The sequence below is a fragment of the Megalops cyprinoides genome, chromosome 23 (genome assembly GCF_013368585.1).
Source record: "Megalops cyprinoides isolate fMegCyp1 chromosome 23, fMegCyp1.pri, whole genome shotgun sequence".
In the NCBI taxonomy this organism is placed as follows: Eukaryota; Metazoa; Chordata; class Actinopteri; order Elopiformes; family Megalopidae; genus Megalops; species Megalops cyprinoides.
The window spans coordinates 15,065,422-15,093,158 of NC_050605.1; the positions used below are offsets into that span (position 1 = coordinate 15,065,422).

The window sequence follows — 27,737 nt, forward strand, 5'->3', positions numbered from 1 at the left end:
TATTTAATTTATTCTTATGCGTTTTATTATAAAATATTGTCTTCATGGAAATTATTCTAATACTCTTTCTTCCTTCAAGGAATAACACTCTGAGGTCTGCGCTGTGCAATAAACACATACACACATATACGCGCGCACATACACACACACACACACACACACACACTCGCTCATACAAAATTCTAATTAAAGTCAAAGAAATTTCACACTACTTTACAGTACAATGGCAAACAGCTCCATGGTTCAAATACTAATGGGGTATAAAGGCTAGTTATCATTTCTTTTTTTTCCTATTTTTTTTTTACATGTAGCCAATGTTGACTGTGTTTTTAAACAAACTATTTCAATGGATAGAAAAGTATACCGGCCAATCACAGGCAAAGGAAGGAGCGGAACAGACCAGCAAGATGAGGACAGCGTTCTTCTTGTATCCACTGTTTATGACTGCCATTGTGACCACATTATTTGTGTTAAATAAGGTTTTCTACAAAGATACAACATATAAAACTGTTAAATATATAACTTTAGGCTTTTCAAAATACATTTAATGATATTTTTTCCCAAACTGATACGACTCTTTAACTATTTTCTTCTCTTCCGATGATAAATGGTTTGCTCTTTTACTGTAACCAACCATGCTTATTGCAAATTGTCCAAATATAGCTATTGGAAAATGCAAATCTGTGTATATATATATATATATATATATATATATATATATATATATATATATATAATATTCCAGATTCAAAATACAGTAATGAGTTAAGTCCAAGAAAAATGTCAGCAAAGTATTAAAGGTCCTTTCATCTTTCCTTTCATCTGGTCTCTGTATTCACTTAAAACAGGTCACTTATTCAGGTCCACAAACCTTTTCTTCCAAACAGCAGCAGTCACATGTGTGTCATCGTGTGTGTCTGTGTGTGTGTGTGTGCGCGTGTGATTATGTGTCTTTGCCAGCTGGCTGGAGACAGCTGAATTTGTAAGGTTCCCAGAATGCCATTTGTTTTTGCAACCTGGTCCATTCTGTCCACCGACAATGTTTTTGTTTTTTTTTCTTTTTTTTTTTTCTCTTTGGTCAGTAAAAACATGGAGAGAGCGTTGAATGTCTCAAATGTCAGCGGACGCTCTGATCAAGAGACAGGGAACGTAGGGTCCGTTTCACCGGGCTCGTGTCTGGTCGGAACTGCAGGTCCAGTCCACGGGGAGGCAGCAGCCCAATGTCCGTGGGGTGCGAGGACGGGGGGTGTGGTAGGTGTAGAGGTGGGAGGGTCTCCCACTCCAGCGAATCAAAATCCCAACAGCAGAATGAGGCTGGAAAGTGGAGTTCCTCCAGCAATGTAGCGTAGTTGCTGTTGCAGTCGCAGTGCTGTTAACCGCGGGCTCCCGCATTCTGGGTGAGGTGCCGTAGAGACGCAAAATCTTTGTGACAAAGGGGGGGGGGGGGGGGGGGCGCTGTCCAGTTACAATGCAGACAGACAGACGGACGGATGCGTTGAGCCGAGCGGTGGAGACGAACAATGGGAAGCGGCGGTCACGGCGGTCGCGGCGTCCGGACTGCACCTCACCACGGGGGTCTCTGTCGCTGCTGCCGTCAGGACACCTGAGGGATCGATAAGAACACAGCTCCCATCAGGGGACCGGCCGATCGATACTAACACTCAACGTGTCGCTCTGTGATAATTGCCCTTCTACATGTGCGGGTAATATGTTTTTGGTGAATGCATCCACCAATACGACAGCACAACTGTCATTTTTTCAGCAGAGCAAACAATGGTCTGGCAATGTGCTGTTTACCTGTGAAAACTCGTTTCATATAAAATTACTCGTAAAGCTCAAGGTGAATGGGTGAGGCTGTTTAAACTTGAAAGGAGAACTCCAGACAACTGTAAAACTGTGCTCTGGGATCTGTATCATCTATATCCATAGGCAACAAAGCATTACAAAATTTCTAAATAACGAAACTTCCATTATGTACAAATTATAACTTGATACCTTAACAGTACGTTTTTCCAGTTGATTTTTGATGTTTTTCCATGATCAGAGAGATGATCGCTGAAAAGAGCAACATTTTTGTGACAGAGATTATTTCTGTATCCACTCTAATAAAAAACTGACTGGTAGTAAGGCCAACATTCGTCATTGGCTTCAAGAGAGCTGGTTTCTAGTCTTACAGGAACGCTCAATAATTCAAGGAAGTACTTGAAAAAATACATCTCAAATTTAATTTTTACTCAGAATTCTCCTTTAAGTAACTGTGATTTATTGGAAATCCAATGCCTGAAATTCCAGTACACTCGATTCTAAAAAAAATACCAAATCAAAATCCAATAGCAGCTGCACAGCAGTGTCAGTGGATTTGTAAAAGTACTCAATTTGGACCAAAGATGCATGTTAGCTCACTCAAAGAATTGCATTACAGTTGCTTAGCAGGCACTCTTTTTCAGAGTGATTTACAGTTTTTTTTTTTTTTTCGCATGCTGTCCTTTTATACAGCTGGATATTTACTCAGGCAATTTGTGTTGAGTACCTTGTCGGAAGGCACAACAGCAGTGCCCCTACCAGGGAATCGAACCAGGAACCTCTGGGTCACAAGTCCGCTCCTGCCTGTTAATTTGAGGATTCCTAACTAACCTGTTAAAAGCACAGAAGCTTCCCAGAATGTATGACACTTCATTTACAATAATGAAATCTTCATAATTACCCTGAGTGCAAATTGCCGTTAAGGGGCAGCTGTCATATTGAGCACTAGCACGTGCGAAGATAGAAGCAGACGTTGAGTTAATAGCATAATAGGGCTGCTAATACAGGAATGTCTCAAGATAACCCGGGATAGCGGAGATTAAGGAGCGTGACATATTATTTCTCATATACAAATACAGTACTTCTATGTAATCAGGATCATTACATATGCTGCCGCTCTGCTATTTCATGCTCTTTATCAAGCTCGGCAGCGGGAGCGACACTGCCCTCTAGCGATTCAGTGGTAATTATATTTGAATTAACACAAAATAATGGAAAAATGACAATGCTTAGCAAGATGTCTCACTCTGATCTCCCAGGAATTAAAATGCAAATTAATTGAAGCAGTCCTTAGGCAAGCGGAGCTGGCTGCTTTAGTTCTCTCTCTTTCTGTCTCACGCTGTCTTCTTTAACGAGTTGTTTTCTACCGCGGTTCTCAACAGTCACAGCGCAGCGTATCAGTGAAACATTATTATTATTATTTTTAAATAATAATAATTAACATTAACACTGCTTTAGGATTATCCTTTGATAAAATTGTGAGATTCAAATTGCAACATATGTCTGAACCCAGGTTAATTTTAACAAACTTGCTATGATCTATCTAGTGCATGCCAAAATCAAATCACCACATTACCGATGACTAAATATTTGCTTCATTAAGATCATGGAGTCCGATATTGTACACATATTAGTGCTATCATCAGCCGTTGAGACCGAACATTTTATTGTTAGACACACTGTATTAGTTGGGAAGAGTTAATTTTCCAAGCACATTAGTTCACCAGAGCTTGAGTGACCCTGTGGCCTAGGAAATATTTATGCATGCAGGCTAGCTATATCATTAAACACACGGCTGTGTGTGAAATGACTCTCTCTGTGAATAGAATTCATTGGATGCTCTGTGCTATTTTATTTTAATGGCATACAGTTAGATAAGGGATGAGATTTATGTGCTTGATAATTTCAAATGCAAATTACTGCCGAAGCTGTTTTACTGTTGTCTGTGCTTCCTTTCCAGAAAACAAAATCTGCTATGATATGATGTATGATATGAGATCTATGATCTATGTCCATGCATTGACTCCAACCATAAAACAGGTAAATTGTGACAAAAAGTTGTGGATTAAGCAGAAGTAAATGGAATTCATTATGTGAATGTCAATTATTATCTGTGCAAAACTGAAAACTGATCACTGCATCAACAATGGGACCCATCATCAAGACTGCAAAACTGCATGAAGAGCGAGAGTCTTTTTTATTCAAGGAGAACCATAACAAACTTAAAATTATGAAGGATCCTGGAAGAATTTTCTTCCTTTTTTATTAATTAACAAACATTTAATTACTGGCCCATGGAGTCCAAGCAAACCTCATGGGCACGTACTCTATTAATCAAACATTTGGGCCCATCTCTAACTTCAATGCCACTGTTCTGTTCTTTTTAATTCAGCTTTCTGAGCACAGATGTAGCTTGTGGTCATGTTCACAAAATGCAACAAAATTACACGGCTTGCGTTCCTATAGCAACAGCCATTGATATATCTTACAAAAGAAAGTACCTCTACACAAGACAGTGGGTTACATGATTAGGCGAACATTTCATATGTCCTATGACAACTGCTTTAAAGGGTTTAATACAATACTTCTTGGTGTGCACATGCAGCTCACAGTGATTCACAAAGCACACCAAGGCCAGCATGCAAGAGGGCAGCAAGGGCAATTAAACAGGGTTGGAAATGTATGGCGGGCCCTCAAACAGCGGGCTGTGCAATTCTGCAGCATGTACTCTTGGGGGTCTATGCGCTAAGGGTGCTGAGGAACAGGGCATCTGTCTTTTGGTTGGCTGGATTCATTCCTCCCCTCAGTTCAAACAAAGATCTCTCCTGACAGTCCTGTCCCAGAACAGTTTCCCTGAATCATCAGAAGGATCTGCTCTAAATGCAGAACCTCAGCCCCTCAGCTTTATAAGACTCAAAAAACAAGTGTCATTCCCAAAGACATGTCATGGTGGGGATTTTTTTTTACCTGTTATTGTCAGAATCAGCAATGATACCAATGACAAATTCGTACTCAAAAAGTTCCAGGGTAGATTCAGAAACCCTGGGGCATATGCATGAAAAGCTACATCTGCTATATTTAGCCACCAATGTCATTATTTTCTATGGCTCCCATCACTTATATCAGAAAAATAATTACCCTGCATAAATGTGAAGAGGCGGATCTGCCAAAAAAAGATCTGGGTATTTCAGCCAAAGATATCGAGTATATAAATGGTATAGTCAGCTTTAAGTGATGCAACACTCATCACCATACCAATCTTACAATGTCAGAGAGCACAGTATTTGGTGTAGCAGCAGTGCTCTGTGAAATATGCATCAGCAATGCTAGCTATTATCTTGAGTACACACAGGAATCTCATGATTTTCTACTTCATGTATTATTGTTTTTATGTAATGTCACATAAAATCTGTAAAATCTACAACAACATATGAGTAGTATATGCACCAGATAACCAGTTGGTCTTTACTCTTCACCTGCTTATGGCTACACGTGACCATTTTATGGTAACACAGTGGCTATATCATATGCATCAATGTAATGAAATGTAATTTAGGAATGGGGGAATATTTCTTGGTGATATTGTTTTTGATGACAGGTGGTACTTTTGTGCATTTCTGTTATCTGTGTTTCCAACTGGTTTGGTATTCAGTTGTGCCTTTATGCATAGTCCCCATTATCTTTCATATTTGACAACCTGATAAGATAACATAAGATGACTTCGATTAGGTTATAAGGTCCAGGAATAGGGCAGTGAATGAAAGCAATCTGACAGTGAAGCCCAATGAATCAAAACTAAGAACATAATTGTTTCTCTTTCTCTTTGTTAATTCCACCACAAGTCATGTAAATTTGCAACTAAACACATAAATTGTTCAAAACTCCCTCGGTAAAGCATGCATGTGAAGTCGACGTGAAAGACAGTTACAGTTATTTTGTACCTTGTAGTGTTGTTAAGGCCCGCTGTGGTTTGCAGTTTGTTGTTTTTTTTCATGTCTGTTCTTGACAAGTGGTTGGTTTTCGCTCTCTGTCAGGTATGCTAGTCTCTCCTCCATGTTTGTGTGTGTTTGAATGGGACCTCCGGCACGTCAGAGGGCCTGAAATCACAGGGATGGGTTTTTCGGTTTTTTTTTTTTTTGCAGGTTTATGGTCACATCCTACAGTAAGCATGAAATGAATCACAATGAACACTGACTTTAGTGGGATAAAACAACAGTGACAACAACGCTTTCCTGGCACTACCTGACAAAACAACAGAAAACAGCGAAGTACACATTTAGAAAAAGAGGATTTGATTTAATCCCAATTGTAATAGAAGCATCGGGGGCGAAATAAATAAATAAATACACAAAGAGATATGCGAGGTCGGAACAATGAAGCATTATTTGTTTCTCTGAAGTAAAAGAAGACTGGGTGTTTTATCAGTGGTTTTTGTCTGCAGGGAATGGAAGCTGGTCTAGCCATACTGACACAGGCCTGTAAAGCTGGACTACTTGGTCTGACTGCGGTGGCCACGTTTGACCTCACTGCTGGTTAGAGGCAGCTCGGCTGATTAAATGAAACGAAATCGAGAGGCACAACATGCTTGACCAATGACAGGTCCCAGAATACAGCTGTCTTGTGACAACACAATTACCCAGCATGCAGCTGGGCACACCGACTACCCATGATAGAACAGTGAATGTGCAGAAAAAAAAGAAAGAAATAATCAGATGACACAGTATATGGCGTCTCTAATCGATCAGTTTACATGCAGGGGGAAAGATAAGCAAGGTGCAATAATGAGAAAGCAAGCCACACACATGCATGCACGCTCACAAAATGCATTGTGCATTTTTAATGTGTCCCAGTTTTTTTTTAACTCGAAATGGAACATTTTTATTGACTTTTGCAGACATGCCATTAACCCCCGTGTCTCCTGAGGAATATGGAGTAAAAGACTGGGATGTGGCAGTGATGTGAGGCCTGGGTTTGTTTGCATGGAAGAGGAGCTGTCCTCTCTGCGGCGAGCATGTTAAACCCTCGTCTGGATGTGCCCTGTTGTACCGGCTGGCCCAATGGGATCAATTAGAGAGGCGGTGTCAGCAGCAGCACCAAGCGCCAATGCCGCCCGACCGCCCGACCGCCCGTCATCTGCAGGTCTCCACACGATCTGCTCAAGCGCTTTCACGCCCCGCCCCACCCAATCAAAAGAGCTTTTTTTTACAGACCACTGAACACACGCTAGCACAAACATATACACAAATGCACACACAGAAACAAACAAACGCACACATTTATACCGAAACACAGAGAGAGACACATACACACAGATTTCGTATTGATTAAATAAGTAGTCCCAGCCAGCGCTGACACTCCTTCTTGAAATGTGTTCACATGTTAGCAATGGCTTTGGGAGAGACAATGCCCCAAGCAAGTTCAGTGTGAAAGGATAGACGCTCCCCATAAAACTTGCTGGTGCTTTTCTCTGCTCTTCCTTTATTGCACAAACAAAATCACATCAGTGTTTCAGTAAGGGTGGTTGTGCAAGATTCAGCCCTAAACTGAGAGACAGAGACCTTGATACGGCACTGGGATCACAAATTCTTTTACTCAGTCCTTCCCCCCTCATGGGTCCAAAGCACACACTCTAATGTAAAATATTACACATAAGTCATTACCTTCCCACACTCACTACCAGTGCTCAGTGTTCTGTAAAAAAGGTTCTTAATTAAAGACATAATCAAGGGAGGGAATATAGTATGTACTTTATGCATGTTATAATTAAGGTGTATTAAAAAGGAAAAAAAAAATTGTTTTGAAAAACTGTCATCCGGTGATCACCATCTTAAAACATTGACTGTAGACCTAAACTTTACATGCAGTAGGTTAAATTAATTTAGTTGGTGGATAGATGGATGGAGTTCATGAATTCAATTCAAATCAATATATACATGTACACTGAAATTCAATATTTATTATTACATAATAAATATATAAAAGATTTAAAAGTGATATTTAGCTCTGCGAGATGGTCATCAAACATAACTCTAACCTAAACCTAACCTAACCCAAACATTTGAGCACAACAGGGGCAGGAAAAAAATCCCAACACCTCCAAGGACAGCTTCCCCATCATCTGAACTCACTCACCCAAGTTCTTTCACGACTGACAGTAAAAACCTTTCCAGTACCATCAAATAAATGAAAACTACACACTTTGGAGCTCTCGGGGCTGTGTCCTGAGGCACAAGTGGGGCTTGATCATCGCTTTCTTTGTTTATATCTTTGTTGCTCAGTTCAGGTGCTGTCCACTTCATTGGGATGTGCAATAATAATAATAAAATGATTCGCTAGCTTTTCTAGCACAAATTTTGACAACACTGGACATTTGTATTGCTATTAATTCATTTAAACAGCGTGCAATCACAGAATTCTCAGTTGGATTATCTCTGTTTATGGAATCTTATGATCAGTCACAGAAGCATCCATAGCCTGTGTGTGACATATATCAGGTATGCATTGAGCAATAGTAGTATACTTAATAAACAGAAAACCAGTAAAAGGCTCTTTCAAAACAGAAGTATGCTGTTTTTACCACTTCTTTCTGTTTCTTCATTGTTAATATCCAGATAGTTATGCAATATTTTGTCATGAATCATCATATAGACGACATCATCACAAGACACGTAGATTGCATTATGCAATCATCACACAGATTACATCATCCAGTCACCCCTTAGATATCCAATCATTGGAAAGACTGCAAAATCCAAACATCACATAGATCTCCATTCATCACAGCTTCTTTCTGATTTGAGATTCCAGAATGAGCATGTATTTTTACATTTTAATGAAGGCTACTGTCAAACAGAGTGATGTTTTTTCTTTTAGTTTTTTGGCAGGAAAAGCAAATTTCCCTGAAATAGTCAACATATTAAACTGTCAGAAATATCGGCAGGAATCCCAAGGTAATTTTACCGTTCTAACTGCTGTCGTTTTATTGAACTTTCCGGGTAATATTCAGTTGCTCCCAGCAACAGCATGCAACAGAATAGCATTTTCTGTTGTTTAATCTACCAATAAACCAGTGGTGGGCACAATAAAACATGCAACACTAGCTGCTCGTGGGAAAACAAAGCAATAAGCAATTACAGAGAAATACGGTTCCAGGGATGACTGTTTAAACAAATGCAACTTTACCATCATGGGACATCAGAGATGAATGTCAATCTGTGAAGTAACAGAACCCAATACTGCCTCTTGACAGAAATGAGGTATACTAATACCAATCTCTTTTCAGGAGGAGACAGAATTACCTTTCAGCATGGATCTCTAGTCAATTGACTTGTGGAGCATAATATGCTTATGGAAATTATTACATAATTATAGAAGTGAATGCTGAAAGAGATGATGACCAACCAGCTACTAATGAACATTGAGGAGCTACTGAATATGGCAGATTCTGAAATTCTACAGGCAAACAGTGCAATGCACATAATCTACAGCTTTGTCATGACCAATTTTTCATTTCGCTGTTATTAGAGGAATCATTCTTTTCTGTAATTAAAGGAGCTCTGTGTGTAACATAAGGTAACATCTATTGCCTAAATGACATAACACCTCTGAAAAATATAAGGAAATTTGTGCATACAGGATAAGGTAACATTACATCCAAATTTCACAGAACATAGCAATGTAAATCTATGCACCCCTTGTAAAAGACATGTATGCTGTTGGAACAGCAAATGCAATGGAATGGAATCAAGGTTAATTTGTGAGGCTTTGACATTTGATAAATATTCCTGAATCAGGTACTGAAACAAGGTACAAGGACCTACACTTATCTAATATGTGAGTGCCATTATGCATTATGGTTTAAATGTATAGGCTCATTATGTGTCCGGTTAAAATGTGCAGGCTCATTGGGTTAATATCTGGCAACCTTCATTTGTTCATCTCACCAGCAGACCTCCTTGGAAGGGTGAAGTTCCAAAGGGAGGTGTTCTCTTGCACACGCCCACATTATAACTGCCTCGTTTTTTAAAAGTCAGATTAATGACGGTTGACACGGCAGCGGGTGTTTCTCAGAATATGCTAAGTGGAGTCATGAGATGCCCTCCGGGTGGTTTTTCAGCCAGATGAGAGTGACAGTAGTTACACTCTATTATGTTACATAGTTGTTCCACAAACAACACAGTTTGTCCTGTATTCTGTAATCTAGGATACAGTGCTTTAGCTTTCATGAGAAATGTTTCTCTTCCAACAGCATCCAAGTTTACCAGCCTTTGTGCAGACAGTCAGGTAGTCTTGACTTCAGATATACTTTGTTTTAATGATGCAAGATTGAGGCTCGTCTCCATGGAAACAACAACAAAAAAATCCCACAGATGACAAAGGAAACCAGCACTGTACATTGTAGGGCCCAGTAAGATACAACTGCGGGTGGTTATTTTTCAGAGTTTAGAAGATTGGAAGTCCCTGCACCACATACACCTTTAAAACAAGCCCCAATGGGAACTCTGAAGCACCTCACAAGCATTTCCTACACAAAACCTTCTGGACTTTACAAAGCAACGATTATTATTTGACTCCTTGACTGACAGGCTGCCTGCTGGCTGCATGGGCCCAAGGCTGTATGACTGATATATAGAGAGCGAAAGAATATCTGTCAGCTTGCAAGCAATGTTAGGAAAGGTAATAAATAGTCATTTTACCCCAGTTAAAAAAAGTAAACTTGATTTATTTTCATTACATATTTCATGTACAATAGATTAATGGATTGTGGTTTTTGCTGTATGAAAATGTCAGGTTACTCAGCATAAAACCAAGACAAATCGATCCAGTCAACATTACACAACGTTACACTTTAAGTTTAACTTAAATGAAAGGTTGGCACTCGGAGGTGGATGGGATGAAAAAAGCAGAGCATGGCATGCCGTGCATACTGAAATTAAATGCTTTAATTTCATTAAAGCATTTCATTTCGGTTCTGTGAAGACTGCTAAGCATGGGTTGGAGTCTGTGGTGTGTCATGCATGGCCTTTAAGATGCACCTGTTGAATTCCTATTCGGGTTCACTCAGCAAAGGTCAAAAGTCATCGCAATTCAAACTGATCGCATGTAAAGAAAGGTGTAAGCAAACAGGATTATTGTCGAAAAGTTAATTTGGGCCAGGCAGACAGGCTCTGATTAATATGCTCATGTGCCGGATGCTTCCGAGCAGATAGCTGCCAGCGAGTGATATTTGAGACAGTGTCTCCACCACTGAGGAACTGTGAGAATCCTGTCGGCGGTGTGACGCGGTGCTCCGGGGACACCGGTAGGAGGGGAACCTGTCAGACGCGGTGCTTACCGTCGTTGTCTTCACTCTGCCCCCGGGCTGCGTACAGGTCCACCCAGACTTGTTCACTAACAGGTCACAGCCTTCGTCCTCCAAACAGGGCATCATCTCGCACCACTGCTTGGTCCTCACGATGCGCGCTGCGGGGCAGAGGGACGAAGAGCGTTAGCGTCACTTGGCCGTGCAGCTGCAGGAAAAAGATTCCCCCCTCGTCTGTTATTTTAATCTGGTCCAAATCCCCCCTTTACAAAAAGTTGATCATTTTAATCCAGACAGTCACAATGAAAGTACATCCACCTCCCTTGATATTCTAAACCACAAAATCCTCCTCCATTCTGCACTGCCCTGTCAGACCTCTTACAAAAGTCACCCAGGTCTTCTGATTCTACCTGCACAATATTGTACCGGATTAGCCTCCTTTAATCCATACCTGATGCTCAAAAGTTAGTCCATGGTTTTAATCCTGAATCTGAGCTTTAAAGGGCAAGCACATGAAACGAATACATATATGCATACAAGGAAAAAAAGTCTGTTCTATGTTTCAGATCAATTTGGAAAAGCCTAAAGATAAATCAGTTGTCATTACTGATGGAAAGCACCAATAACAAGAAGACTGGCCATAATCACCAGACAGTAAAATGGCAGAAAGAAAGGGCAGTGACATCATACTCTTTGGATCAACTGCAATGATTTTGACCAGTTGTTGAGATTAGAAGTAGTTAGTGTTCAGTGGTCTAGAGGAATAAACTCAGTGTTTAAACTCCTGTGATCACTATTATACTTTACACTGGTTGTAAACCTAAGAGTGGTTATTTAACAAGTGAAATATAACTCCAGGGTTTCAAATTTCATATTAATAGCAAGGCATAACTTTTGCTTTACATAAACCATAATACTTCCTGAATTAAGCTGCTTATACATTAATGCATGCTGCAACTCTTCTGCAGATCACCATAACATTATATTAATATTGTGTTGAGCCTTTCAAAACTAGAGGTCTCTGTCTGGCTTAAAATGTAAGCATTAAACTTAAAATGTGTTTTCCTTCAACTTTGTGCTCATATTCCTTCTGGCTTGTCTGTCATTAGGGGTGTGTTACTCCATGTTATAGGAGTACTTTATTTGTTGTGTCCTGTGAAAATAGACAAAGTTTCGAGATGCCTCCATAATAATAATAATAACAATAATAATAATAATGAAGAATGTATAATTATTTTACTTTCATACTTTACAACAATTAATTTCATATAATTATTATGATTATTGTCACTAAAACTATAATATCACTATCACTATAATATCAGCAGTGGTCACAGCTCTGACTGGGAAACTAAATGAAAGAGGAACCACACAGGATGCCATAGTGAGAGTGTGAACGAATTCTGACTGATGCACCACGTGTGAGAGTGAGAACACTGATCACCTCGTGCATCACCAGCGCGCTGCTGTTGTCAGCATTCAGGCCGTTTTCCCCTTTCAACCCCGTACGGGTGAACGCCGTCACATTCTGCAGCGTGATGTTACGCCCAATGCCGGGAACGCCTGCACCCCAGCGTGGCACCGCGTGCTCGGAAAGGGACGGGACCAGGAGCCGGGTTCTTTACTTGCCCCCAAGGGCCTGAAGTGCAAATGAACCAGACCAAGGACTCTTCATAATGACATCCGCCAAGAGCCCCATATCGGAAATCTCCCTCTGAAATGGTGCATCTGCGTACAATAGAGGAGCCTTCTCATCCGAGGCAGATTGTTTTCATATCTTATCATACACAAATGTCTATTTATAAAAACTAGGGCACTCACCCACTTGCATTTGCATACCATGACACCCCAATTGGCCCTCAGAGAGAGAGAGAGGGGGGGAGAGAGGGGGAGAGAGAGAGAGAGAAGGGGGAGGGGGGGCACTTACTCCCCAGCCTCATTTTACAGAGAAAATAATAATTGGATGAAACATGGGGCACAGAGGAACAAGACTGTGCCAATGTCAGCACATCTACACTATAAAACAATTTCACACTCACAGGGCACACGAACGGAGCTCAGAGCTATTTCACAGCAGGTGTGGATTCGTTTATTGCCTTTCCTTTTAATTGCAATATTGAGTACTATGCATAAAAAAGCAGCTTCCATATATTTTCATATTTAATAAACTGTTACATGTAGAATGAGACACTTTTACAATCAGCTTGAGTGTGGTGGGAGAAATCATACCACAGTTAGGTCATAAAGACCTCAGAACTCTAAGATCCAAGAATAGAGTGGGGCTTGATATCCCTTCTTCAGCAACTGGGGATTTGACTCAATAAGGCAGAGATCAGCTATCGGAGCACAGTTAATGTTCTCTGGTATCCAATATCATATCAGCACCAATCTCTGCTTATTCATTATGATGGCGTGTCGATTTTTTGGTGGGGGGGGGGGGGGGGGGCGTTTATGAGGTCGGCGACAGTAAACTACAGCGAGGACCTGCGCTTGTTAGCTCACAGATCCCTCCTGAGCGATTGAGTTAATTGGTCGATGGCTTCGCTGAGCCAGCTGTGAGTGAGGCGGCGGCTCTCGACTTCCTCCATATTTCAGAGCGACGCCAGGTGAGCGGAGGCGCTGTTACGAAATCAGGCTCCGCTTTTAACGTAAACGTGGCCTCCCGCCCCCCCCGGGGGACCGTAATTATTCTACGGGAAGAAAAGAGAGGGCGACCCCAGGGAAGGATTCCCGCTAATGGAGAAACATAAAGCTCCGCTAAATGAGGCACGTTCCCGTTTTTGCCTTTCCGGGTGCCGCCGCTGCCTCTGTGAGCTCGCAGAGATACTAAATTATCCCCGGGACGGCTCACCCCACACTCTGATTTGGCCAGTGATACCGCCGGCAAATCAAGACCAGCGCGAGACAGCGGGGCGTGATTGATAAGTGACATTGTTAGCATAATCCGGGTTAGCTACAAGGAAGGAAGTAAATAACTAAAAATCACCTCCATCCTTCCGGGAAGAAGGAGTGCACGGCGGGATGCAAAGGCCTTCTCAATGCTGGGGCTACGGGCTGGAGAGTGAATCCTTTAAACATGCAGAAGGTCCTCGCGCGTGTTTAAAGATGAGGACTGAGTCATTTACACCGTTCAAGCGGCTCTCTGATACCCGAGACCAAATTACAATTTGCCTGAAAGAGCGGGGGATGATAACGAAAATTAAATGTTATACGACCTGCTTAATAAGGTAATACGTCCTCCTGGTGCTTTTCACGACTGGCAATGTGATTGTGATAGCCTGTTAGCCCCAATTATTAATCCAATTTACTATAAAACAAGACAAAGAGACCTGCTTACATCTCTGAGATGGGATTGAATTAAATTCTTACATTTCACATGTCTTATCAGATACGGCCCCTGGAAGTGTTATATATCACTGATACATGAGGCCTTTGGAGGTAAAATAAGCCTTTAGATAACAGTTTAATCAATTTCACACTCAATGCTGTAGTGTCCTTCATTATCCAACCGTTGCTGTCGCGGGAGCTCAATAGAGACAGAGGCAGAGGAACGGAATTCGAAAGGCAATTTCTGTTATGAAATAAAAACAACCTGGATCTAATCTACCTCCAGGAAGGTATCGGCACACGGTTCATCTTGTGAAGATAAGACAGAAATAACATCATTACACCCACGATGGGACACTATCTCTGTGAAACAGTATATCACAATCATGTCAACAGCAGGGAACCCTGGGTAATAAATTCAACTTAATGCTGTATAAAGCAGGCTCTGGCAGGACAGGGCCTGTGACGCTTATCTTCCAAGGCTGGAGGCACAGGGCCGCCATGCCTGTGGTTTGATCGTAAAATGATATTTACTGCACAAAAAACAAAAAGTGCGGGGCAACTTTGGCACAATTTAGGTGCCTAGTAGTCACTCACTTCTAGGTCATTGTCACGTTGCTCACAATTTTTTACATAATATGGATGCGCACTGAATCAATTCAGGTTGTGGCCCTTTCTTAGATGTAGTTAGTGCCCCAGTCAGGATTCAAACATATGTGAGTCTCCATGTTCAGGCCTTTGAACCTTAACTGCAGTCCTCTCTAAGGAATGTTGAGCTTTGGTGCAACTAATGTAGTACAGTTCATGACAAACAGTCAAACTTGCATATATGTATCTGGAAACTTTGGAAAATGTTACATGGTGATCAAATACATCTAACTATATTATTATTGAAAATAAGATGATTTGGTTATTGCTCATTCCAATACAGATGGCTATGCTAGCAAATATAAGTGGTGATATTTTCAGTGCTTATATTATTATTATTATTACTGTGTTTCCTAAGTGCCACTAAGTAATTAGACTGATTTCACATTCACTCGGCTAATGGCTTCATCTTGAAATCAGTGACATTAGTAAGTGTGACACACTGTAATTCACATCTGCCTCTGAGAATGTGATAAACCAGGGTACATTGAGACTGTGTCCATCTTACTTACGCCTGGATTGTAGCACAAGTAATGACAGGCCTAAAATTTTCAGAAAATGTACCCTAAATCTGCAATTAACAAGTCTATTACCCCCGCCACACCACACACACACACACACACATTCGCACGCACACACACACACACACACACACACACACTCACACACACACACACACACACACACACACACACACACACACAGCGCAGTCCTGGGTTGGTGGCAGGCATTTCGTTGCGGGCCCGCTGGACAAGTGCCCGCCCTCTGGTCTCACGCATTAACATTCTGGGCAGACCACCGCACGGTAATGACAGCTCAAAGAGCCTTTTAAGCAAATTTGGTGTGTCTTAATTTCACACCAGGGCCTCAGAGCACCCCATGGGCCACCATCCTGACCCTGTTCCACGGTTGCTACCCCCACCACTACCCAGAAGTCCAACCTTTCTTGAGAAACACTTAAAACCAGCCTTTAAAAGAACACGGGCAAAACAAGCAAACAAAAAGTTACATTAGGCCACTATGATCTGCCTCTGTTTAAATGCCCCTGCATATTTATGTCACCCTAAAAACCTGTGAACCTTTAAATGGCCTTGCTTTTTACAAAAAGTGAAATTGCTACCCAAATGGCTCTGTGCTTACTTAACTTTCATGTTCACTAATGACAAAATTTGCATGCTGACTCAACAGCTACATTCACAAGTCATTCACGTGTAAGTCATTATTTCGCAGGCACTGCCTGGTCTTCGTCCATGCTTTCAGGGGTTATGTTTTTTTTATAATGTGGTATTCTTCATTCCATGCAATGCTGCCCTTGTTGTGTCATTTGACGCCTGCCAGCTCGGCGCTGTGCTATTTATTTTGTAACACCGGTTCAGCTGTTGAAACGGGTGAAAGTCGCCCGGTTCATGGGAGAGAGTAGCAGCGAGGACGTAAGCGTTGAGCAGGATCTCAGGCGATATTCAAGAGATGCAGAGGATCTCTGACATTTCTCCCGCAGCACGCAGACGCTGTGAGCTAACAGCGGAAATGTCAACCACAACCAGCACCTTGTCCACAAGGATCATTTAACAAACATCCTGTATACCGCTGGCTTAGTAGGGCCTACACCGGACCTCCCGGCAAGCAACCACACCAGAAAAACATATTTCTATAATGCTTTACATTGCTGTTTTACCATTTTTCACTGGCATTGTTATACTGTATGTAAATGTTAATAAGTGAACTTCTGCACAATTGTTAATGAACATGAAGGATTACCTCTGTGAAAAAATATTTTTATTACAATGTAATCTCATTAGAATAATCTAATAATGAAGTAATAAATACATGTAATTTTTTGCTATTTACTGATTTTTTTCATTAGATATCCAGCTATTTTGCAGAAATTCTCATTCAGAGCGGCCTAACTAATTGGGCGTAAAACTCCATTTGAATAAACTCTAAAGAATAAGGCACCAATCCTAACTTCAATCAGAAAAAAAGCCCTCCCACGAGGAGGACGTTTTTTGCCAACACAATCATTATTTCTCCTCTCAAATCCCCTGTTTCTCTCCAGCATATGACGTACCAAAAATAATCACCATCTTTAAAAGGACGGGGATGGTTTTTTCTGGTAACAAATAGTATTTAAATCAAAAAAAAAAAAAACACAGGAACCTGTCATCTGGCCATAGCCATGTGTTAAGGCTCATTTCCTAATGAGATCCCTCTGTTCTTCGCAGCTCCAGTCTCCTGCTATTCGTCAGCGAGGGTACGGGCCCTGTTTGTTTTGCAGGAAATATTTTTTGAAATCGATACATCAAAGCGTTACGGCTCTCCCTGGATGTGGCATTGAATACAGAGCGAAACGCCCTGGAATGCTTAGCCAGAAGATTCCTTTTCCCGGGCCCACTCGACCGATCTCACGCGTCTTATAGCCTCTTTCAGTGGATGAGCTGCTAATAAATGAGCAGACAATGGTTGAATGGAGTAATCTTTAGATATAATCATTAAATACATTATTGCTTTTCTGCTTAAACCTTTTCCAGTCCATGAGCAAGACTTTATTTTGCTAAATGTCAACATCTTCCCTGTTAGAATATTCATAAGGTTGGGGGGGTGGCGTTAAGGCTGTGAACAGCGAGGGAATAAAAGATGTTTCTGCTCCAGATTTAATCTCAAAAGAAAAGAACTAAGTCTTTTGTTGTCTCACATTTTATCTGTACAACCTAAATAATGATTTTTTGACACAGGGGATAGTTTTCTTTGTAGGTCCTCTTGGGGAGCCTTCCCTTAATCAAGCTCCTCATGAGAGCAGATTTTTTTTCCAGCTTTGTCTTCATCAGTGTGTGCTTCTGATAAGTGCTCTTTTGCAATATGCTTCTAATTCTCCAATGAATGCAGTCACAGCCATCTACCTCCATACAACTGCATTCGGAGAACGGCTTTAGAAGCTCCAGCAGACGGGCACAGGGTCCACAGCAGTGCAGCTGCTGGCAGTGCCGCGGGTAGGAGGAGGTTCTGACTGTGTCCCTACCTGTGCTTGCTTTTTACAGGTAAGCGGTTAAAAGCATTCCGTTCTGAACTCCTCGGGTCTCCATTAAATGTGAGCGATGTCCCGGTCCCAGGTGTGCCCCAGTGATGTTGTTAAGACAGAGAGGCGGTGCCGGTCTCCCGGGCCCCAGCGGTCTTGACCCAGTTAAAGTAGGCGCTGACTGATGGCCGGCGCCGGTACCAGCAGACAGGCTTTATTGAGACAATAAATGAGGGGCCTCTCTCATTGCAGAGGAGCACATTATTTATATATTTAGAGTAATACTTCGCTAAGCTTTGCACACCCCATCGCTGTGTCTGTCTGGCCTTTCAGATCGAGTCTGACTTCATAGCAAGGGAGCGCACCATCCCTCTTTAGAAATGCTGAGTTTTAGAAAGAAAAGCTAGGACATTTTTTTCTTAAATAAGGTATCAAGTTCAACTGTAAACACCTGACTTATCTTTACACAAGCATTTCTTCTTTATTTCATCCCCTCCCTAACACTGATCCTTGATGGGGAATGTAATGCTTCTTGTAATGTAAATGTTCTTGTAATAGTCATTTAAAAAAAAAAAGTCACTGGCATCAGAAAAAGATTTAAGATCTAATTGAAGACATCAGAAATAACCACTAAGAGGCTTAATGTTGTCTTAATGTTGAATTAATTTTTTTCTCATGTAATATTTTTTGTAAACCTAAATAGCCCTTCTTCCAAAGAAAAAAAAAATGAAGCGCTTGCTTTGATCAGTCCTCTAACTTCAGGACAAAGTACTAGTCTCCTCCTCAAAACTCATCCAGAGCTGTTCACAGTCGAGCACATCTTGTCTTCTTTGTGAACCCATCTCTCCCTTTCTGAAAAAAAGAGGGACCAGAGGGAGGAGGCAGCAAACTGCAAGAACGAAAAGTTGATTGATAAGTCACGGAAGTGCCAGGGATTGAGCGAGCCATAAAATGTTAATCACCGTAATTGGATATGCACGGCACACAATTACCAAATTTGATAACTATCAGTTTCTTCAAAGAGTTTGCGACGCAGGGTATTTAACAAGCTGACAAACGTCTGTAGACAGTGACTGTCAGGGTGTAGCTCCTGACATTTAAAAGAATCAGCTCCGATCGATTCCAAAGGTTACAGAAATAACGCTCCCGGGTTTGCTGACACTAAATGGAGGCAGTGTGGTTATGACTGAGTCCTCCACGTATTTGATTGCTTGGCCGTGTGAAAATTGGTTGCCATCCAGATCAATGTGTGTCAGATCGGATCAGAGGTCTTTGACGACCTCTTTTTTGGGGGGAGGAACATAAGGGGTAAATATCAGAAAGGGAAGGAGATTAAACATGATCTTTCTCTAGCAAGAAAAGCCAGCAAATATTAACTCTGGATACACTTTTTCATCCTGTATTCATTGACTGTGTGTGTCGGGTCTATTTGTGACTGGAGTTTCTGTGCGCAAAGACACAGGTGACATTGCCTACACGACAAACAACCTGCCACCCCGATCCTGGATTGAGAAATGGTCTCAGGAACATCGTGTGACTCCCCCAGACGAGAACAAGACGAGGAACACACAGCAGGGCACCAGCAGCTGAGCCACAACCTCCGAATGCTTCCATAATAAGGCCCATCATGCACAATCAGAACACGCTTCCACCGGATCGCAAACAACTAATCGATAGTTCATTTGTCATTTGAGTCGAAAGGAAGCCAGTTTAGGGAATTCACTTTTCCAAACCAAATGAACCGATCAATCTCAGCCGTGCCGGGACCTGAGGGAGCCAGAGCTCCGGTCGGGCCGAGGTTGATGGCTCCAAGAGAGAGACCGGCGGTATAACTTTCTCCTCATTTCTAAAACGGTGGTTTTAAAAATACACGGAGGGGGGGAGAGTGCATAGCAGGCCCATTTTGGCTCTGATGGCACTTCGTGTTTAAATGGGGAGCAGAGTGTTCTTGTCAAAACCTGAAGCTGACTGGAGCTGGCAGGTGTATTATTCTTTGGGCTCCATTGTCCCTGGACAAATTCAAAGATATTTGAAAGACTTGGCAATCAGCTGGACTCCCGAGCAGAGGGCCAGCCCCTTTCTCTCCATTTGGCAGAAACCAAATATCACACTTCAGCAATGCAACATTCACACACCTTTCGAATGTTCAGAGCTGCAGCATCACTAAAGTTGTGATATCACAGGCTGGAGATTTAGAAAACAGTACAGCATTCACGATCCAAAGGGCAAATAAAACAACTTCAAATATGCCTTTGTTTGTTTTCTCTTTTTATGAACATATTTATTCTGACAACATGACTGAAATGAAAACCACAGTGGATGGATTATTCTAGTATGCCGGTTTAATTTTTAATAATTTTTTTTGGAGCATTAAAAGAAGGACAGCCACACAAGCAACCCAAAAACAGTGTCTGCACAGCCTGTCTAGGAAAAGGAATATCTAAGCAGATCCACTCAAAATTCATTATGTAGTCTAAGGCAAAGTGACACCGTTAGTGTGCCAGTCTGAGGGGAAGTAGCTATTTTATCACGGAGTCCGGCAGGACATCAGTTTCACCGAAATCCACAGCACAGATTTAGGCTCAATATCAACCAATCATTATTCGTCCGTCACCGTTGCCTTAGCAACAGCTCAACACTTACTACTGCAACAGGGGTCTGAGGAGCCTTCCAAAGTGCAAACATGAAACCTTATTTTCAGACTATTCGCTATACTGTACCTAAGAAAAAAACACTGCCTAGCCAGTCTGTGTTGTGAACCACTCCATCAGCTACTTCTCCTCATTCATTTAGGCTTCATTAGGTGAGTCATTACAGCCAGGTATTGGGTACTGACTGTTTCTGTCCTGTGTACTGCAGACTTCATTCTTGTTTTAAAGACTGGCTCCTCAAAGTGCATTTGGATGAGAGCTGGTCGCTTTTCTGGTACACATTGTGCTTTCTACAACTGGTACTTCAGGACAATTCGGCAGCTTAAGGGTACAGTAAAAACAACCAGGCACTGGAGATGCAGAATGCAAAAATCCTGTTTCTGTCTGGCCCTGGAGTCCAATTTTTTTTTTTCAACTATCTCAACTTCTCCTAGGCACTTCAAGGAATTATTTTTTTTCACCTATTTTTTTTTTTTTTAGAGGGGGAGGTGAAGCAAAGAAAAAAAAATCGTCAACCTTCTAAAAACAGTGCATACACTGCGATACATGAGAGGAAGAGATGCCTGCACCAAATGCCTGCAATTGTCCCTGGCCTGCCGTAAACTGCCTGTGACACATGCACAATTACTGTCATTTCCTGGTCTACATGCAATCACAAGGCACATGAGAACATGTTGATCAGCAATATTATTCCCGCGCCCTGCAAATTGGACCATTATTATTAATTATTATCATTATTATTCATGAAGGGTGTAATTCTCGTAGATGATTGAGGCTGGTCGTGGTTCTCACAGCTGGAACCCTGCTGATGTCATAATGAGCGCCATTATGGTATTTCAGGATCAGGGTGTTCTGGCCGTAACGATAGGCAGGGTCAGGCTCTGCTGAACCAGGCAGAGAGCAGAGGGACAGCTGTTGCTGGAATGGCTTGTCACTATTATTGTTACTGTTCTTCATATTTGCTCAGTATGCACCACCCCGTCCTGCGTGACACATGAAATCTCCTCTCAATCAGGTCCTGAGAGCAGCCTTTTGGGGCGAGTGCTTTACTCAAGGGACCACGTGTAAGATCTGAACCCATGACCCGCTGGGCACAGAGCTCAGGACCTCAGAGGTCATGATAACACACTGAAACAATCACTACATCGGTCTGAACCACCAGAGCAATATGGAACCAGCAAGCATCCCTAATGCATATTAATAACCAACTTAATTCACTCTTCCTCTCTGTTGAAGGAAACATCATTTGTTATACTATCAATATATATATATATAAAATGTAAATTCCCCCTCCAGACACACATTCTTGTCACCATGGTAATAAAAGGAATTTTGTCAGGCAGATGTCCCATCACACCCTCTTATGAAAATTGCCCTACATGACAACGAGAAAGGATGTGCACTTTTTGCGGGGCGTAAATGGTCCCCCAGCCCAGATGGATGGGGAGGGGGTGGAGAGGGTGCGATAATGATGCATGTCCTCCTACACTGTGGGACACTGCACAGGCATCGTTCTTTATTACCGCAATACCACACAATCCCAAGGACAACTGACGCTGTGACTCCGTAATTTTCCACAGCGCTTTGGAGAATAATTAGATTAATGGAGAAACCTTAACTGCAGTATGGCTCCCAGATACACGCACATGCCCAGATACACACATGCACACACACACACATACATGCGCACACACACACACAAACACAAACACTAGTCTCTCTGTCAAGCTCTCTCACAACTCATAGGCATGTTTCATTGGAGAGGCAAGGACACAACTCTCCTCTCTCTCTCTGAGCTATCAACAGTCCACTGATATAACAATGGGAATATATACAAATGTTACAAGAACCTGAACTACAAAATATTCTCTGTTCAGCTACAATCGTTATAATTAAAAAATTCCTGATGATGGTGCTGTAAAAAGTCAAGAGATAAAAACACCCAGAGGAAAAAAAAACAGTACTTGGAATGATACAGCATACAATATAAACCTTTCTCTCTCTCTTTCACTCTCTCTGTCAGACACATAAAAAATATAAAACAGAGCACCCAAAAGGACTACCTAATTATGCCTTTCTTCAGTTTAGTTGTCAGAGAGTGCCTGTGGATTGAATTTGCCTTGTGTAAATGCAGCTGTTGTCATATTGTTATAATGAGAGGTACGCAAACAGTCAAGAGAATTTAATTTTTTAATTTTTGAAACCAAAAAACAGCTCCAAAGGTTACCCAACACCCAACACCAAATCACCAAGTGAAGAAAAATCCCATGACCACCTCAAACCTGTGAATTTTTCAAAGCTGTAAACCAGTCTTGTTTGATAATCCCAGCCCTAATGGTTCCTGTTTCCCAACCCATTTACAGCAGTGAGACATTACCTCCTGCACCACCCACCACAAAAATGAGAGAGACACGCATGTCCTTGATTACATGCGATCAACCTCAGAATGACACCGCCACGCAGGATATACTTGAGACATTCTCAGAGGGCAGACCCCTCATCCAATTTACTGCTATCTTCCGGTATCTCCCTCAAAATGACCCGCAAACACACTTCGATAAAAAAGACAACTGGTAAAGGATGAAATACATCAACCCGTCTACAAACACATGAAGCCCTGCTATGTGGAGATGCGAACCACCTCGCAGGAAACCACTCGCTGAAATCCATTTTCGCGTAATGAGGGGGGGGGGGGGGCTTTAAATGTGGGGTGTGGATGTAAGCACAGATAAAACCCTTTCAGAGACACACTAAGAGCAGCAATCATACAGAAGAACACACTGATGGGGCTGCCAAGATTGCCTACTTCACCTGTGCTTCCATTAGACCTATGAGGAAGATGGAAATATCACGATCTGTGCTTTAGCAGAGTGATCACATGGTCCCGGATACAAATTAGTACTTCTCTCCCAGACAATGTTCTATATTTAACAAGTACGTGCTACAGCTTTCAATAGGCACTGTTCTGTCATAAGGGTTACCATTAAGGTATTAATAGTGAAACACTAAAATATCTATACACCATCAATAGAACAAAGCTTTGCTGCAGTGATCCATTTAGACGAAATACTTCTGAATTTTGAAAATGTAGTGTCAATGTTAGTTACATCATATTTAATATTTTTACTGACACAGAACATATCACAGAGAGATTCATAAAAAAATATACAATAAGTTAAGAGAACTCAACATCAGCTAAGTAAAAAAATGCAAAATCCTACGAAATGCAGCCATAGAACAGAAATAGCTTGATGTAGATCTGTGTGAAACTGCTCTGTTCCAATTAAACTATCACACATCACAATGAGAATGATGGGTTGGAGGGAAACAGAGAGAAAGGTGCAATCACACACAGACTAAACAGCACTACAAGCCCTTGGAAGAAGAAGCAGCAGATGTGTGGGGAATGCACTGGATCCAATAAGAACATGCACTAGTTCTGTTGAGAATGAACTACATTCAGTGCACACACACTGGCTCTGGTACAAACACACTACATTTTGCGTAAGCACACTGGATCTGGTGTATACATTAGATTCAAAGGAAACACACCAGATCTGGGTGATCACAGACTCAATCTAGTGCAAACATACTGAATCCAACTAGAAGATATTGGATCCAGCTGAAAGCAGGCTCCTGGGTAAGGCTGCTTCTCAAAAGAGCACCACGGGTGTCTAAGCTAATGTTCAACAATTGTTAATTCATTCATGCTTCCCCAAGCACAATGGGAAGATTCGGTGACAGATGCAGCAATACACAGCATAAGATTGATAGCCATGATGACACAGGATAGGCATGATAATGATGAATGCTTACACAAATAACAATGGTGAAATGAGGGAAGCTTTTTGAAAAATAAACTGACGACTGCACATGATGGATTCATTTGCGAATCTGAAGAGGAGAAAAGTGGTGGGAAAATGGTTTCGTGCTGAGGGCGCCGAAAGTGTATTTTCTGAGAGGAAGAGTCAGAGAGGAAACTAAATACTTTACAAAAGGAACCGTTCTTGAAATCAAATGGAGGGCAAGGCTGTAAAGAGAAGATTGTGTGCCATAACCTTAATTAATATATCTTTAAAAATACGTCCTATTCAAATGTCTTTATCTACCTGCTCAGTGTATTTTATACAAACAGGACAAAGGTACAAAGATAAAAGGAAGCATTTTAATAGGCTGTTAAGCTCTTTTTTGGAAACAAGGCTAATGTTTCACAGTGTTTTATATTTATGCTAATATCCATGTCACATGTCAGTGTACAGCCTTGCAGGCAAACACAACATCCTTTTTTTGTTACTTTTATTCTTACCTGTCAGAGCAAAAACGTTCAAACACACCTTTTGTCCACATTCTAAAAACCACTCTGAAAACAACTCCTCCGTGAAGTACCATTGCATTCAGGTCAGACACAAATCTGACATCAGCCTGCCTGCATTTACAAGAGGCTTCAGCTCCACATCCACTGTGTGGGCCTCTGGGCTGGACGCAAAGTCCGCTCCAATATTTCCTCGCTGGCATCCCTGTGTAAGGCGGAGGTAGATCATCTGCAGAGGAAAGCATCAGTGATTCACAAGCCTCAATGGCTCTGGACAGGGCAAGATAAGAATGGACAGACTAATTAATCACAGCACATTACTAAGTGTAAGTCTAAGGGCTTTCTACTCTGCTTTCTGTTTTTCTTTTCATTTTCTCTTGTATTCCCGGTTTTTAAGAAACAATCTTTTTGTAGTTTCACATCTCAATTATGCGTACATCGTATTTGAACAGTGCTGCTTTAACATGTCACGGGCACAACTAAATCAGACCCAGCAGCACGTTTGAGTGCTGTGGAGATGATGTAACACATGCTTATAACTTGGGGGGGGGGGGGGGGGCGGCTTTGATTGATGTCCCCACGGCCGTCTCTCCGACTCCTGTTTGCCTCGGAGGCCAGGCGGCTGATTTCACACGCTACCGTGAGGCCGCATTGCACACCGGTCGGCCCCGAGCATCTCCCAGCTGCTCTGAATTCAGCACCTCGGGCCGACAGCACACTACCGCATCCATCTCGACTGCCGTGGCATGCCGGGTCCCTCCCGACAGTGCTCCACGTCCCCCCCTTCCCTGGCACAGCGCTCCACGCCCCCCCCCCCCCTTTCCCTGGCACAGTGCTCCTTCAGCGCATGCTCCCTGACACGCTCTCGGACGCGAGTCGCACAGAGGGATCGGAAATCATCTGAAAATCGAACTCACGGGGACCTCCCGCGTCAATCATCGCAATGCGCACAACGGGCGTGACAGTAACATGATTTTTCACGAATTTGGACACGGGTTCAATTGACCAGGCTTTCCGGAATGGCAGCGTAGCATTTCACTGTGGAAGGTTTAAGATTTTTTTGTCTTCTTAGTGGCATCTAACTGCTATTAGTACTTTTCCCTGTATGAAATTAGTTGTACATACATATACAACAACTGCAAAGCCTGTTGAAACCTGCTGAAAACACGAACAGGTTTCCCGGTGAAACTGGATAGTCTCTAGCGCTCCACAATCAGGTTTGCTGCGGCAGCCCCTGACAGAACCCATCACTGTCAACTTTACAGACTGATAAGCTTGATGTCACTTCAAAGCAAGCCTAAAGCCCAGTACGAGTGTCATTTAGGGAGAGCCCCAGTCTACCTCTCTACCTTGCTGCAGCTCTTTCCTTTCCTTCTCACGTCAGCTCAAATTCCATCTCAGGCATACCTTAAGCTTACAGCTCCGTGGGCAACAAAGCACTCCTGTATGTAGCCACTCTATGATTGAAATGTATAACAATAGAGATTAGAATTATAGGATTCAATTTTTTTGCTACAGTATTAGTATTTTAGATTATATTTTGATTAGAAGACACTCTTATCCAGGGGAAATTACACAACCCTAAAGTTTTATGTTGTAATGCTGGATATTTACTGAGGCAATTTGGGTTAAGTACCATGCCGAAGGGTACAAGAGCAGCTGCTTATCTGGTAATCAAACAGGCAACCTTTGGGTTACCAGCCCTGTTCCTTTGCAGTATACCACACTGCTGTTTGAGGGCATAACCCTATCATTCTAAGCCCTCAAACAACAGAAACGTCTCCTATGCACTTCTGTACCTGTGTCCACTTGTAACCCTTTTTTGGCAGATGTTCTATTCCATTCCACTACCTTATTGTCATTTAGCAGACACTCATATTCCCACCTGGGGATCAATAAAGTACTATCTATCTATCTATCTAGAGTGGCTTACATCTAGTAAATGACATGAAAAGTAGCACAATCAGGACACCATTAACCACATATGAACAAGCGTCAGTTCCAAAAATAGTTTTGAGATCACAAATTCATGCCTAGATCAACATGTAAGTGTGATGTAACATATGTGATGGGCGGCATACAAATACAGGGCTATCTGGAACTGGTGCATCTGCTCACATACAAAAAAATGTATATACACACAAAAAGGGTTTCCTGTTAGGTAACAGCAGCCTATGGCGAGGCAGGACAGACAGCTCCAGTGCCTCTCTCCCCTGCTCCCCTCCTCTGTCTGTGAGTCACCTACGCTATTGCGCAAGCATTCGCCGACGGTCGGATTTTAAACAGTGTCAATAACCGATGCAGGGCTACGGTGAAAGGGAAAACAATGTATTCTACCTCTGTGTCTCTCGCACTCCTGAGGGGATATCATTTCATCCTGCAGCGGCTTCAGTGGGCCCCCCTAATCAGTCTAGAGGCTGTTCCTTTTAAGATTACCTCACAATAGCACCTTCTCTGTCTCCCTCTCCTTAATAGAAATCGATATCAGCACCCTGTCGCTTTGTTGGTGATGATGAAAGGGCCAGAGAGCATAAATTTACAGATAAGGGGAGTCTATGTTTAAGCAGTGAGAGACACGGCAGTGCCTACACTGCCGCCCCCCCCCCCCCCCCCCCCTTTTCAGAGGATGGAGTCGAGTGCTATTTTCGGGTTCTAATTCGTACCGTGGAGGAATGTTTCACT

At 42.1% G+C, this 27,737-nt stretch overlaps 1 protein-coding gene across 3 annotated transcripts in view; it reads right to left on the minus strand.

Moving 5' to 3' along the window:
• Positions 1-1,449: 1,449 nt before the first annotated feature.
• The window catches only part of LOC118770060 (chemokine-like protein TAFA-5), an 82,756-nt gene continuing 56,468 nt past the window's right edge, over positions 1,450-27,737 (minus strand). For 2 of the 3 annotated variants that reach the window (XR_005004534.1, XR_005004535.1), the window contains exons 3-5: positions 11,138-11,265; positions 5,745-5,900; positions 1,450-1,603 (exon numbers count right to left, since the gene is read on the minus strand). Coding sequence is in view for 1 of the 3 variants with exons in the window: in XM_036517461.1 (XP_036373354.1) it covers positions 1,595-1,603; positions 11,138-11,265 (137 nt within the window). In the remaining 2 variants the exon portion in view is untranslated. The remainder of the gene's footprint in view (positions 1,604-5,744; positions 5,901-11,137; positions 11,266-27,737) is intronic. The other variant, XM_036517461.1, reaches the window with a different exon arrangement.